At 43.8% G+C, this 15,279-nt stretch overlaps 1 protein-coding gene across 2 annotated transcripts in view; it reads left to right on the top strand.

Annotated features, from left to right (window-relative positions):
* The window catches only part of INTS9 (integrator complex subunit 9), a gene marked incomplete at its 3' end in the record, with an annotated part of 64,493 nt that extends 49,656 nt beyond the window's left edge, over positions 1–14,837 (top strand). For both annotated transcript variants that reach the window (XM_079550109.1, XM_079550108.1), the window contains 3 exons: positions 10,717–10,815; positions 13,381–13,518; positions 14,661–14,837. In XM_079550109.1, coding sequence (XP_079406235.1) covers positions 10,717–10,815; positions 13,381–13,518; positions 14,661–14,837 — 414 coding nt within the window. The remainder of the gene's footprint in view (positions 1–10,716; positions 10,816–13,380; positions 13,519–14,660) is intronic.
* Between the last annotated feature and the right edge of the window lie 442 nt (positions 14,838–15,279).

Below are 15,279 nucleotides of genomic sequence, written 5' to 3'. Positions count from 1 at the left end.
GAAACATGATGGGCAAGTAAAAGGTATCTTCAGGTTAATTGTCCTTTGCAGGGACACATCACGTCTCCAACTGCAGAACAAAAGGCAATCTCTGCTAGCCAGCTGTGAAGAAAACCAGTCATTGCCTGCTTACGTATGGGTAAGCAGAGACACTGCAGTTTGAATTAGTAGTACAGGGCCATGAAAGGGATTGAAAGAGATTGGGAGTTAGTAATCAGGACTTGTTTTTCTCCTTCCCCAGCTGTACCTGCTGTGAGAAATACCCTTTCCTTTCAGTAGTAGTATTCAGCTGAATGTTAAAGACACTGCAGTAAAATGGTTCATTTGTGTTAGAACAGTTTCGATAACTGGTTAATTCCTATGGACTCCCAAAATCCAACAGGTAAGGAGTTGTTTGTGGCCATCTATAATGTGGACTGCTTATGGCTGCACCATCTATTAATAATTTATTACACCCATAAATTTTATACAAACATGCTTGTAATACAGAAGGTGATCCATATTCTAGCAGATATGATATTAAATATTTTTTTAACAATTCAGTCAACACAAAGGTGTCCTTGGACCAGAGATGACAGTGACATTTTACAAGAAGGTTTACTGCCCTCTGGATATTGAATATACAAGTCTGCTTTTCATCAGAGAGCCAGCATGCAGCCTACCTGCTGTTTTGATTCCTCTGAAGCCATGGGTTTTTCCTTAAACTCTGAGGTTGCAAGTGAGGCTTTATATGTGAGCCTATCCCTTGTCAGCCCTGTGAAATGGGTGGGCATCAGCTTCTCTTGCAAACAGAATGCAAATCAGCACATATGCTAGAAATTTGCCAACCCTCGTGCATTGTGAAGTTCCTATTAGAGGAGAGGGTGTATAAATCATAGCTATGCTGGTGCATGGGTTTTGTGCTCTGTCAGAGTCCTCCTGGATGATTTGCACAAGTCCAAATATAAAGTGCAACTGAAAGCAGAAAGAGTGAACACAAAGGCACTAAGTACTGCAGAGTTTCCTGGCAGAATTTATTAGTCCAAAGGCACTGCTATGCTCATGGAGCTATAAAGCATCAGAAAACAAGTCAGTGGTTCTTCTGCTGGGCTGGCTGTTTGCAGCAAGTTCCCTTGCACTTGAGGCTCAGCAGGCTTTGTGGATTCGGCACCAGTAAGAACACGCCTTCTATTTCTCAACTGCAGATCTCCTTTTTGTGTCATGTCTCTAAAGTGAAAGGATTCTTTCTACAGATTGTAGTAAAAATGGGACATGGAAATAATAGTGCTTCCCAAAACTGCTGGGATGTCGGAGGAAGGGTGTGCATGATAGACAGTGTGGTATTCACCAGGCTGGGGCTGGTTATCAAAAAAGCATGCAAAAAAGAAAAACAGGTTTCTATTGCACTGGCTTTAACTCAGAGTTATATGAGATGCATATATAAGAATACTGACAGAATCTGCCTGTTTTCTCCTCTGTCAAATATGTCAAATTGCTTTCACGCAGGAGTCCTAGCTTCAAAGCTGTCTGTCTGCTCAGGGAGTAGAAACATCTCTTGTGATTTTTCACATCCAGGTATTCCCCCTAGGTTCCAAAGCTGTTCTTCTCAACTCGATGCAACAAGCTACTTGGTGTATAACGGCTCTCCTAAAAAGGTTAAGGTGATAAAAAGTAGATCAGAAGGCTGTTGTCCCGCCACACTGGGGCACAGTGGAGGGAGAGCAGTACTTTCTTCCCTTGGGGTGTTCTTTGAGAGTTAGAATGTTTTTGATGAGAGCCAGGCAGTGATTCAGGGCTTTTAATAGGATACCATTCCCCGGCACTGAGGTATGCAAATCATCCTCAAAAAGAGATCTTGATCATTTTTTTCCAAGGGAACTTGTTAGAGGAGTAGTCATGCCAAATTTGTAGTAATCACAGACTGTCTCCCTGAACAGTCTCTTTTTCAGCAGGTGTTCATGGCGTCACTGTTTGAGGCTGATTTTTGCTTCCAGCTTGACCTGCAATGAGGTGATAAGGCAGAGGAGGGTTGGGATGCTGTCTCCCCCCCTTTCTTGCTTTGGTCTCAATCTCAGCAGCATAGCTGAAAACTGCTGAGAAGTGTAACTATGTAATCTCTCCTATTCTGTACAACAGACAGTCCTGAAGGATTGGTGATTTTCAAGTAAATAAGAGAAGGATGTCTGTTTTCATTCCCCGTGTTATCTTTAATGCTTACTACCTAAATAAACAGTGGTACATTTTGCCCTCCTGAATAATTTTGTTTGTGCTAGGCTTGCCTCATTTTCTCTCCCAGCAGAAGAGCCCTGTTTGTCTGTCCCTTTGTGCAGTGGGATCATTAGGACATTGGCTTTTAGAGGCTGATGTGGGTAGGCTGCTGCTTTCAGGCAGTTTACATAGTGGTAGCAAAAAAAGGTAGCTGTGTCTCCCCTATCTGCTGGGCTGGTTGTGCAAGACAGGATTGCAAATATGATCAATGAAGTTCCCCAGTGGAGACCATTTACTGCTGTATGTTCCTTTTTATATAGTTTCATCCAGGAAAACTTCTATAAGGATGTCTGAATACATAGATTTTCTGTACTGCAAGGAAAGGGCATTTGTTTCACGTGGGCTCCCACCAGCTCTGATGTTGTGAAGGCTTAGGTGGCAGCTGGACATGACATGTCAGGGCTCCTGGCAAATCTTGTGAAGGCTTATTACCTGTCAATAACATGTTAGCCAAAAATGACAGGGCCCTCTGCTAACATCCACCGTCCTTTTTCAGAAGTGGGGATGTGTTCAAGCCTCTGACTCAGTTTTTAGAGCTTCTGCAAACCAAACAGTTGGCTCAGCACGGTTTCAGTCACTGCAGACTGACAGCACGGTAGTGTGAAATTTCCTTACAGAACTATTTCAGTGCCTGCCAGACTCCTGTAAATGTCCTGATGGGGCTGGAGCTTGTCTGCATTTCGATCACTTCTCCAAAGAGCAGTCAGGTCAAAGCAGGGCTGTTGTATGATAATGAGATTTACTTTCAGAGCAGCTTTTGTTTAGAGAGAGGTTTTAACAGTCCCGAGGCACCAGGCTGAAATGGCTCTCAGAGGTATTGCTGAAGCCTTTATGCTTCAACTAATTTGTTCTTCTTAGCATTTGCTTTTCACTTTGAAAAATAATTTTTTAAAAAGACTGCTTCCTGGAAATTGGTAGGTATTGTCTGTTCACAGGAGAACGATGGGAAAATAGAAAACACCTTCTGGAGCAAACAGATAAATTAAACAGTAGTGTCTGAGCAAATAATGTGCCTGCAGTTTAATTAGAGCCGAACAGTGGTGCGGATCACTTGATTTCAGTAGCGGACTGACTTCAGTGAGGGCTGTGTTTTTAAAACATCCTATTTGCAAGTTCTTCAGGACACAGGCCAGTACTGGAGAGTGTGAATGTGCACTGCACATTCCAACATGAAGTGAAATTACGGGGAACTGTTGCAGAGAAAACAGACACGTGGCAGCTCATGGCGGTTCTGTAGCTTTCATTCTGTCCTCCTCCTGTCCTGACTTCTCTTTCCACACACGACTTTGCCAATTCTTATTTAACAGTGGTGAAAAATGGCTTCCATCTTACCTCTCCAACTTCCAGGCACTAAAGAGTTTGATTTCTGTCTTTCTGCAAACCCTCGACTTATTTTGGTGATCTCACTTTATCCATTCTCCTGGCCTCTCTCTTCCTTTCCCCCCAGGTTTTCCTACTTGTATAGGGATGCTGTAGTCTCATTTATACAGTAAATGAGCTTGCTTTCTTTCTTTTTTTTGCTGCATCTTTTCCTTGGTTAGCCTCATCCACAGACTGTTCTATTTAGATCAAATGAAACTCAAATCTGCTTTTCTACTCCCGACCTGGTTTTGCCTGCCCACATTAATATCTGGGTTTGTTTCTTCATTGTTGATGTCTGGCTGTAAGGTAACAGTCATTTTTAATGAGGTACTCACCTCTTTTTTTCCAATAAGCTTCAACAATGTCTCATTCTGACCCACAAGCTGGTTACTTATATTGTACATGTTTTGATTGATGATCTTTTATATCTTTCAGATGACTCATCTTTTGCATCTATAAGCTAGTTGCCTTTGCTTTGAAGATATTTTGCATCCTTGCTTGCCCTGCATGTCATTTTTCATTCAGGTTTGGGGCTAATTACTTCTTCTGATGATTCCAGCTTCTATTGTCCTCTTCCTAGTGCCTCAGACAATTGTTTCCTGCCTGCTTCCAGGCTACGCAGCATACTGATGAAGAGCTTCATTAAACAGCCATAAATCTACTTCATTATACTTTTTTAATGGCTCTTTAAAACTGTCTCTATGCACAGTATAAGCAAAAAGCTAGAGGTTAGCTTTTATGCGCTGATATTTCATGCCTACAATCCCACCCAGCATTGTTTCCTGTTGGTTGCTCTATGTCTTTCTGGTTTTGTCTCTGTGGTTTGGGATAAAGCTCATCATGTTGATCTGGAGCCCTGGTCCATTAGTGGGACTTTCCAGCAGTGCATAAGTGCAAGCAGCAGAGATAGAGATGAGAGCTGCCTGCTCTGTGTACATGGAAAAGAAGAGGTTTGTTTGATTGTTCAGAAACACAGGAATACCCCTTCAGCCTCCACTTTATTTCTCCACCATATTTTGACTCTACAGAAGACTGAATTTAAGATAGAGACTTGTGCAAACAATTTCGACAGCTTCATGTATTTATGGCATGATCCTTCATTCGCTGAGCTTAATGAGACTTTACAGTGTGCTGCAGAGATCTGTCGCAGACCCACAGGGAAGGAAAGGGTTCAGGTTATTTAACAACCCAATCATCTCATTTAAAGCACTTGAATTGCATAAAATCTGAGGCAGAAACCCCAACAAGACATTGATGCTGATAACCCACTAATTATTACATAGAAGTGCTCTTAGTTCTGGGATGTTTGCTCTTCTCTGTTGGAAATGCCCTTGTTCCATTAAGGCTTGTTAGAAAAATTCCCCAGGTAATTTCTGTTCTGCTGCCCCATGGCTTACAAGATGCTTGTTACTTTGTTCAGTATGCTAGTTGGTTCACAGGCATGTTTGTATCTCCAGACCTTGCCCATTTTGGTGTAAGTGTACAACCACGTATCTTTTTGTTTCCTCTGCAGGATCAAATACTTGCAGACTTCCTGCACTCAGACTCTGCCTGGTTTAGCAGATGGTACAAAGCCAAGGCTGAGTCTGTGTGATGTGCTGCCCCACAGTGTAATCTCTTGTGCATTTCTCTGTCTGGTTTTGACTGATTTGACAGCAGAGCTTCTGGCACTTCAGTGGTGAAGGGATAAGAAAAGGCAGAGAGGTAGGAGGTGAGGTAGATTGTCTTCCTTTCCTGACACTGCCTTCCAAATAAAACTGAGTGACAACAACATGAAGACAATGTTTTTTTCTATTTTCTTCTTCTTCTTCCCCCCCCCCAACAGACTATATAGGTCCACTGCCTGTAAACAAAAGGGTATTATACAGATTTTAAGCATGTGGAGTATTTCTGTTTCTACTGAAGTTATACTGGGAGAGTGCTTTCTGGTGTGTAATGGATATCAGAAACTGGGTCTGAGGTGTGAGGGGCAAGGCAAGTGGAAGGGTGGAGGCTGAGGCTGGTTGTCCTTTGTTCATGCTTTGCTGAGGACAACTTATTCTAAAAACTTCTGTGAAGCTGTTATCGCTCAGCTCAAATGGACTCCCTCCAAAGACAGGAAGGTTTTACAATCTTTGCTTTTCTTTAATCCTTGAGACAGGATATTTTTCTCTCGTGTGTGAATTGCATTCTTTTTAGGGACTGTAATCTAGGTGGGAATCTCTTCACACCTGGCAAGCTCCAGGACTGTAAGCAACCGTTTCCACCTAGAAGTACCCTCATGGGTTACATGGCCAGAGCCCATGAGCTGCAGTTCCTAGTAGTGTTTAAGATGTGCCTCCTAAAAAGACAGGCAACAGCTTCCAATTGTGAAGACTTGTGCCCCTGCTATTCCCACTAGAATGCTATTCAGAACTCCACAGTCTCTGCTGGCTAGAAACATTCTAATTTCTAGCCTACGCATATTCATGGCTGATCTGCACATACTTACTCTCAACATCGTGTTTTAGCATAAATAGATTTTCTCTTTTGTTGGTGTTTTTCCTGTAGTGTTTGTGTTCAATAATCAAATTCTGCTTTTAGATTTCTTTTGGATTTTCTTTTTACTAAGCTAAACAAGCTGAGATGATTTAGTTTTCTTCTTACAAAGCAGTTTCTCCTGCCCTAATCTACCCTTCAGTACATCCTGCTTAAACATCAATTACCCAAAATTTACAAGTAGTTCAGATGAGATCTTGCTGAGCCCTAGAGAATAACAAAAGCTCATCCTTGCTTGAACTACCTGATATTTTCTAGAGATGCATTTTGCTTTTTCATGACTGTGTCACCTTTGTGACTCTGTTCTCATGGGGTGGACTAATAAATGTGGACCCTTCACCTCTGGCATTTCCAGCAGCTGACAGCTCACGACCAAAGTTCTGTATTAGCCCTGTCCATGGCCTTGCATTGCATGCTACTGAGTTTCATCTTGGTTTTCCAATTCAAATTCTTGAGGTCATCTAACTCTTCCTCTGTGATAGCCTGATCTTTCTTTCCAGTTAAGGGTGCCTCTGCAAAGAACTGAACACTCTTTGTTCTGTACTGAGGTCATAAGTAAAAACTGGATGCTGGTAGGCTCCAGGCTGAGCCTTGTGAAGTTGCAGCAGCAGCCCACTAGTTGATACCTTTCTTTTCCCTTTCCCCATCTTAGGGCTGCTGTAGAAATCCCCAGTTCCCATGTAGTGCCTTGCCCAGTGCATTGTGAGGTGCAAACTGTGGCCGAGGAAGGTATGACAATTTTATTCTTTTATAAGATGAAAGTCTAAGGATTTGCAAGGTGCTGAGTTTATAATGCGTCTGTCCCACCCAGGGGAATCACAGTTCTATTCCATGTCTTTAATTTCTCTGTTTTGATCCAGAGTTGCAACTCTTGGTGCTGCTTCTGACGCAGTGATGGTATACATTTATGTACATTTGCAGAGCTGGTAAATAGCACCTTTAGTGCTGATGCAAAAAAAATCAGCTGTGCGCCTTTCTAAATGTGCGTGCTGTGATCTATTGTTCACATCAGTGCATTTCGAGTCTTAAAACTTCCAGGGATTCTAATTACTGGTAACGGGGTTCCTGCTGATTTCCCTTCACTGTAGGCCTGGAGCGTGAAGATCCAGCTCATCTCTCTCAGCTATTCAGCCTCAATTTGTTTTTAACAGTAGGAGCTTCGGATCCTGTCATCAGTCATCGTTAGCTCTTCATTGCCATTGGGAGACTTTCTTGCTGCTGACCGAAGGCAGTGCCTGAAGAGCAGTCCAGGGGGAGTTGTCCTTGAGGAAGGCTTTAGTTGAGACTGCAGAGTGTGACCTGGTCTGCGTGCGTTGTCCTGCTGTATGAACAGCCGTACTTTGGCCAGCTGCAGTCTTCAGGCTCATGTGATACGCGTCAGATCTCGTTTCCCTGTGGGAAATGTAATCCGTCAGGAAAGTTTCAGGTGCAGTTTGTGGTAAGAATGTTTTTTTCCTGTTGGATGTAGGTGGGGAGCTCTGGTCGTAGAGAACTTCCTTTGGCTGTCCAAGGCTCACATGGCTGCACTCGTGACCAACCCTTGCAGTTTCTTACAAGTGAGAGTTGATGACTTGTGCTTTTTGGTTAGTCACTGTTTTAATCTTTGCTTAACAGGAGATAATTTAAAAATTGGAATACACAATACACAGAACACACAGGTTTATCTGAAGGCAGTCCGAGTGCTCATCCATATTCATGGACTGATTAATGTGCTGTTAGTGCTCAGTGCCGTGCGGCTCTGCTTTCGTGGCTTTCCCAGTGCCATTATGTGGCATCTCACTAGTGATAATGACTGCAACGAAGAAGCACTTATTCTTGCATAGTGGGGGGCTTTGTCTTAAAGACAAAGACATAACAAGATCCAGATACTGAAAGTTAGACAAATTCAACCTTGAAATAAGACATGGTTTCCTAGCTGCGAGGAAAATTAAAGTTTGGAACAGCTTGCAAGAGGAAATGGTGGAGCTGCCACTGCTTGGAATGCAGACAAAATTTGCTATCTCTCTGAAAAAGGTTTCTTTAATCCAGCATTTTGGAAGAGTTCTGTGACTCGAGATCAGTTGAAAGGAGTACAGCAGCACTGTCTGGTGTTAGTAGGTGAATGGCTAGGTGTGATTAAATGACCTTTTTGGTTTGGGTCAGTGAATGTCTATAACGAAGGGATTGGCCACAACATGGAGAGGGCTGTGAGGTGAGGCAGTGGCTTAGAGGAGATAAAACTGGACATCTGTCTGACTGTCTTTTTGACTGTTAGTAATTAAAGTGTTGCTGCTTACTGTGTGGTTCAAATGTGCATAGATGTTAATACCGAAGTATTTCAGAGGCAAAAGAGGACTTTGATTCTAAGCAGCTTTTTGCTTCTTAAGGGTCTTTGTCCTTACAGTGTTTATCATTTTACCGTATGCTCTTCTTCATTAGAACCTATTTTCTATCAATCCTCCTCTGGAACGTGGTGGGAATGGAGAGTGCCTTTGACCACACCGAGTGCAGCATGGCACCTGCTGCAACTTTTACTGGTTTGAGTTCCTAGGAGAAATCCAAAGCAATGATTATCGTATTTTTTTTGCATTCTCTCAACCTTCAGTAACAGACTGTGAAGGCTATATTCAGATTTCCTGCTTTAAAGGTTTTAAACAGAATCCCAGAGAGAGAGCTGTGTGAGTTGCTCCATGAAACTTTGATTTCAAAGATTCAGTAAGTCCAAATACGTGCAAAATTCAGGAGATTTGAATGCAGCCTTAAAATGTCAGTGTTTTTCCAACACAAACACCTATCCAATTGTTTTATTTCAGGGAGGTGCTCTCAAAATGTAGGCTGCACCTTTAATAGGGGTAGGTAAGATTTTCAGACGTTGTTAGAAGTTGAACGGTGCTCTGCTGAAGCTAGCAGAAAAGCCTTCTCCATGTTTTGATAGCCAGTAGGAGAGCTCTTGGACATGATGTTCACTTTTTTCCCTGTCCACTGGGATTAGTGCTTTGTAGTAATGCAGTAATTACCTACAGGATTGGAATTTACATCAGGCACGAGTGCTTGCAGTCAGGTACTGCTCCCTGTAGTTTCTTGGGAAGTGGAACGATTCCGTTCTGCTCTGTCACTTGCCTGTTTTGGATCCTGATGAAAATGTACTGGATGTCCTTTGGTGAAGAATTCAATCTTCCATTGCCTCAAGAACACTTTTCTCTGAAATGAGAATATACCACGCTTTTCTAAAACCCATTCAATCTCTCTTCCTGCTTCATGCATCTGGCAATTTAAAGAGAGCTGGCGTTGCCTTGCTGCCAGGGCAGTGGTGGTAGCTGGGACTCCAGAGCTGTGCAGCATTGGTGCATGACAGTAAGTAGATGAAGTTTTCAGAGGGCTCCTTTACCTTAAAGCAGAGCTCTTCTCATCTGGCTCCAACTGGAGATGCCATGTGCTTGAAGCTGAAGGGCAGTGGAGTTCAGATGAACGTTGTCTTGTAGAGGCACTTTCTACTTGAGAGAGGGTGATGGACTGGGGGGTTTGGGAAGAATAGCCAACACTCTTTCTTCTTAACTGTCTTCACAACTGAAAAGTCCTTCCACCCATGTGGTGTAAAGTGTGAGCCAGCCTAACCATTTTTGTTTTGTGAGGTACCTGCAGTGTTTCCTCACAGACACAGAGCACACTTCAATTGTCTTTGCCTTTAAGTCTGCAGATAATAGGACCATGCTTTACTGGGAGTGATGTTGGAAACTGCTTGGGCTGCTGGCCCTGCATATTGATAGCTGCTCCTTTAGATCTAGATCCTGTCTGCAGTCACAGACAGCACTCCAGGGCACCTGGTGTCCAGTAAGTTGTCAACTAGAATGCCTTCCAAGAAAAGAACATCATTTTCCGTGTTCATGAACACCCTTTTTGCAGAGTTCCTTTGGAAGAATGACTGGAAGAGATGCTTCCCAGCTGCCCAACTTCTGCAAGTCCCAGCAGGTGCTGTCCTGCCCACTCCACATGTACTGCCAACCCCCTCAGTGCTGAGGATCTTGGAAGGTTGCCACTGAAACTTAAAATTGCAGCCAAGCCTAAATTTTATTTTTTTCAAAGGAGAGTTATATAGAAGGCAGTGGAAGAGTTCTTATGCAGTGTTGTAGGGGAAAATGTCAAACCAGTCAATAGAGCCAGTGTGTTTTTAGGACAGACTCTTCTTCCAACTGTTCTGCAGCCTGAATGCTGCAGCACTAAGGAGCTGAAAAGAAACTACTCTGATTAATGTTGTATATCAAGGTAACAAAATAACAAATGCTGCTGAGTTAGACTGAGTTTTACTGACGAGAATTATTAATAAAGCAGTTGATGCCCTTTTAAATGAGATTTCTCCCTAATTGCCTTGTTTTGGAAGACTTGCCCTAGTTGCTGAGAACCTTTCATTGCCCTGATAACATAAGGTTCAGTAACTTGAGATCCAGAAGGAGGGATAACCAGGTAAGAGGAGCACTCCGTCATTGTGCCATGGGTTTGTGTTTACAGTTCATTAGTCCATGTTTAAAAATATCCTCCTGCCAATTTAAATCACAGCTGGATTCGTACAAGTTTTGAGATTATCACTTGCTGAATAAAATCCTTTTGCTTTAGCTTGCAGATTCACTTGTGCCCTTGGAGATTAAGCCTGGCATTTCCTTAGCAACAGTTTCTGCCATGTTGCATACTAAAGACAACAAGCATGTTCTGCAGGTACAGTATAATGGGAGAGGGAGAAAAATATCCTTGCACAGGGTTTCCTGCCATCTGGGACCCCAGCTGTTCTCATGAGGCAACCCTTCTAACAACTCTTTCCCCACCAGAGCAGCATTCCTGTCAGATGCTTTGTCCTGGCATGTGCAAGTGAGGAATTACACTTGGAGGAGAGAGTGTGGTGCATATAAATCTCTCTACCCTATTTTCATTGGCCGTGTGCCCAGCTAAGATAAAAGGGAAAGCGAGATTATTCATGAAGAGAGGCTGCACATCATGGCTGTTGTCTTCCATAACCTGTACACCAGGATCAGCATCACCTGGCTTCTCACAGACTCAGAATTGAGGGTCAGATGGGAAGGATGATGTGAAAGATTGGACACCTGGAAGGCCTGTGTTCTTTAAGTTGCTCTGCTCCCCAGGAATCAGCACGTCCTTTGGAATGAACTCCAAAGATTAAGTGAGGAGAAAATCCCTCTTTTTCTGCTATCTCCTTTAACTGCCATTGCAGTTCCTGGCATTAGTGCTGTATGTGGAGATGATGCCTGGTGGAGCTGTTGAGCAGGAGATGCCTGGTCACCTTTCTCTGTTGATGCATGAAAGTACAGAGAACTCAGTGAAGCCACACGTTTCATGATGCTGCCTGTCCCCCTGGGCAGCAGAGCTGGGCTGAGCCCACAACACTTGAGAAGAGAGCCTGCTATGGTCCTTGTGCTGTTAGTGCAGGGACATAAGGAGTGGTTAAAGATTGACGTCAGTACACAGCAAAGCAGATACCTAATTTCTTCAGGTCGGTTCCCTAGATAACACTAGGCAGCTAGAAAAATCAAAGTGTGAAAATGTGACTGGTCTGAGTCTGCTTTCTCCTTTATGTTTGGTTCATTTGCCCAGGGAGGTGGTTGAGTCACCATCCCTGAATGTGTTCAAAACCAGGTTGGATGTGGTGCTCAGGGACATGATTTAGCAGAGGGCTGTTAGAGTTAGGGTAGGATGGTTAGGTTGCGGTTGGACTGGATGATTTTGAAGGTCTTTTCCAACCTGAGCAATTCTGTGATTCTCTACTCTGATTCCTGATGCCTAATTAACTTAGAGGTAGGCATAAACTTCAGGTAAGCAGCATCTGGGCCTGAGAGCTCTAGGAGCTACCGAACCTGTGCAGATAAGCTCCAAAAACCTCGACCAATCAGCACAGAGCCGTGCAGTGATCCATGCATAAATAGCATCCTGCATGCACCTTGGTTCATCAGACTTCAGGATAAGTGGTTGTTTATGTGAAGTGACACCCTGCCTGTGGAACCAGAGCCCGAGCAGGCGGCGTTTCTTTCCCAGGGATGAAAAACACCCTTCTTTTCCTGTTGTAAGAAACAGATGGATATCACAACAGCAGGTTCAGGCATGGTGCTGCACACTGCGAGAGAAGTGGAGTTGAGAGGAGCCCAGTCTGTCACCTGAAGTGTACAGAGCACAGCACAAGGCATCAGGACTGCCTCAGGCAGATCCACTGTGGTATACAGACACATCTTTGGCAAATGGTCTTGCCAGCATTATGGAGAAGTTTTTTCCATTGCCTTTTTCCCAAGGACTGAGTTGCTAGGTCACTGGGAAAGTCAAGTGCTGGTACATCCTCAACATAACTGACTTGGCACAAGGCACCTGGACTTCTTTTACAAAATAATTTCCTCACTGCTCTTATTAAGGAATCTATTTCTCATCTCCATGAAATGATCAGTACTCAGTTAAGAATACACCATGCCTGCGTGCACAGCATCAAGCAGTGCCAGGTTAGCTCCCCCTTCCCCCCCACCTCCCTGCTAACAGAGGAGTCTCTCAGGGATGAGTTAAAGCAGATAGCTTCCTGAAGAACCTCAAAGTTATACCCAGATCACACTGCAGTGATTTTTCTGGCATTGCAGCATCTCTCGTGCCTGTCTGGATTCAGTTTTTTTCCTAATGTCTCATTTTTCTGAGAATTAACCATTTTCCTTTTTCTCCAGGTAGCTGCTTTGCTCTGAATTTGCCTGTTTCCCAGCACAGCATTTTTTTAGGCTGTGATTATCATAGAATCACAGAAAGGCTTGGGTAAGAAGGGACCTCGCAGATCATCTAGTTCCACCCCTCCTGCCACAGACTGGGTTTCTAAACACTACATCAGGCACCAGATCAGGGCCCCATCCAACCTGGCCTCCAGCACCTCCCTTGATGGGGCATCCACATCTTCTCTGGGCAGCTGCAAGGCATTGACTTCTTCAGGGCTTGTTTCATGGAAAATATTTCAGAGTACTCAAATGCAGAAAGCTTCAGCTCTGAAATGAGTCAGGCAAAGCTTTATAGATGCCAGAACTTTGAACTACTGCTGCTAATTTATTTCTGTTAATGCTGTGCCTGCAGAGCAGCAGTGTAGGCCATTGCTAGGGTCTCGCTTCCCCTTCAGCACTGCTGTGTTTCCCTTTGGTCACTGGAAACAATATCAGCGTTCCTTTTCTCTCTCATGTACCTGTTACTCCATCTAAATGATAATAAGCTGATGTGATACACTGCATTACTGTGCACCTTTTTGTCCATTAGCTCCCTCCCAAACCACCGCAACCCCCCACCAGCAAGAAGAGAAAACGAGTGAGTGATGACGTGCCAGAGTGCAAGCCTCTGAAGCCGTTGCTGAGTGGCTCCATTCCTGTGGACCAGTTTGTGCAGACACTCGAGAAGGTAATAAGCCTTTAGTGGCAAGCAAGGTTCAAGGGGTTCTCTGCAGAGCTGAGAAATCTGCTGCTTTGCTAGGAGAGAGGGAAATAATTTTCGTGTGGCTTGAAATCGAGGGAGGCCATTGAGCTGTCAAAGTATTGCCAGAGTATGTATCCCTGCAATGAGAACAGAGGAAATATTTCCCCATGGAGATGTCTTGGCGAAAGTGCTTGGTGTCATTTATTTCCTCCTGGTTTCCTACAGAAGCTGGGCTTTAGGGTCACTGCATATGTGAATTTCCCATGTTTATCAGCTGATTTCCAGTACGTTTGAACAGTGGAGAGGAGTTTTAAATGCTTAAATTCCTGAAGTTCTTAAGTTCCTAAATTCGAAGTTGTTGATTTTAAGTTTTGTGAAAGTGAGGAGACTGACTGAAGGATGATAGAATCATAGAATGGCTTGGGTTGGGAGAACCTCATCCACTCCCAAGGCCCCTGCTGTGCACCCACCAGATCAAGCAATTTAGGGCTGCATCCAGCCTGACCTAAGAATCGTAGACTCATAGAATGGCTTGAGTTGGAAGAGACCCCAAGGATTATCAGGTTCAAAGCCCCTTTTCACAGGCAGGGCCTCCAACCAATGATGAAAAACTTCCTGCAGAGCTTCAGGACAGGGTTCTGATGGCTGAACTCCCAGGCATTGCGTGTTACTGCCCTGTAGAGCCCAGCTTTCCCCTGCTTGGCCTCTTAAAGGAAATGGATAGGAAAAATGGTAGAATTGTTTGTGAGGAAGTTTGCAGTGGGATTCGGTGGCTCTCCGTATCTTCTAGAGGCAGTAATGTCAGCAGATGTTCACTTCTGTACTTAAAGGAGTTTTTCGTCCTCTTTGCCTCACAAGATTTTGAAGTTGGTGATTGCTATGAATTGGTATAGTGGAAAACTTTAGCCTCCCTATGCTGCAGCAAATCCATCTGTATAGTGAGGGTCATATTTTGCTTATCCTGTGAGGGTTTCCTCTCTTGATCCCAGAGATGTCGAATATCTGCAGTGCCACTGTATTTTGCAGCTGTTCTTTCCCTCTCCTCCTCCCTCAGCTTACATCTCTCCCTGTTACTTATGTTGCTGTAACATCTCTCTCTATTCCTTCCTCCCCATTGCTGTATCCAGCATGGCTTCAGTGACGTGAAGGTAGAAGACACAGCCAAGGGCCACATTGTGCTCCTCCAGGAGGCAGAAACCCTCATTCAGATTGAGGAGGACTCCACACACATCATCTGTGACAACGATGAACCTCTTAGGGTGAAGCTGCGTGACTTGGTTCTCAAATTCCTGCAGAAATTTTAACCCATGGACACCACACTGCTGTGCAGGGAGAGCCCTCAGAGCACCAGAGCAAAGAGCTTTTAGAGGGTGATCCCAAAGAGAGAATATCTGCATTCAGAGACCAGAAACCACCTCTTCTTCATGCAGAGGCAACTTAGTATTTTTTAATATCTCTATATGTTTTTTATTTAATTTTTAGCCAGTTTTGGAATACTTCAGAGGGGATTCCTGTGCTGTAAAATTCCTTTCTGGAATCTTAAAGGAGGTACAGATTGCAGAGTAAATAAATAGAGTGTACATTTAGAAAGTCAGGGTGAAACCATATATGCAAGTGCAGATATCTGTGTGATGCAGTCCATCAGCATTGTGTGCCCCAGCCCTTCATCCAACAAAACTCTGCAAGAATATTCGAACATTGGCCTCAGATATTAGGAGATGATTGGTTTTTCTTCTACCCACTGTG

The sequence above is a fragment of the Tetrao urogallus genome (assembly GCF_951394365.1).
Source record: "Tetrao urogallus genome assembly, chromosome: 2".
NCBI lineage: Eukaryota > Metazoa > Chordata > Aves > Galliformes > Phasianidae > Tetrao > Tetrao urogallus.
The sequence above is the reverse complement of the archived record's forward strand: the minus strand, read 5'-3'. Positions and strand labels throughout refer to the sequence as shown.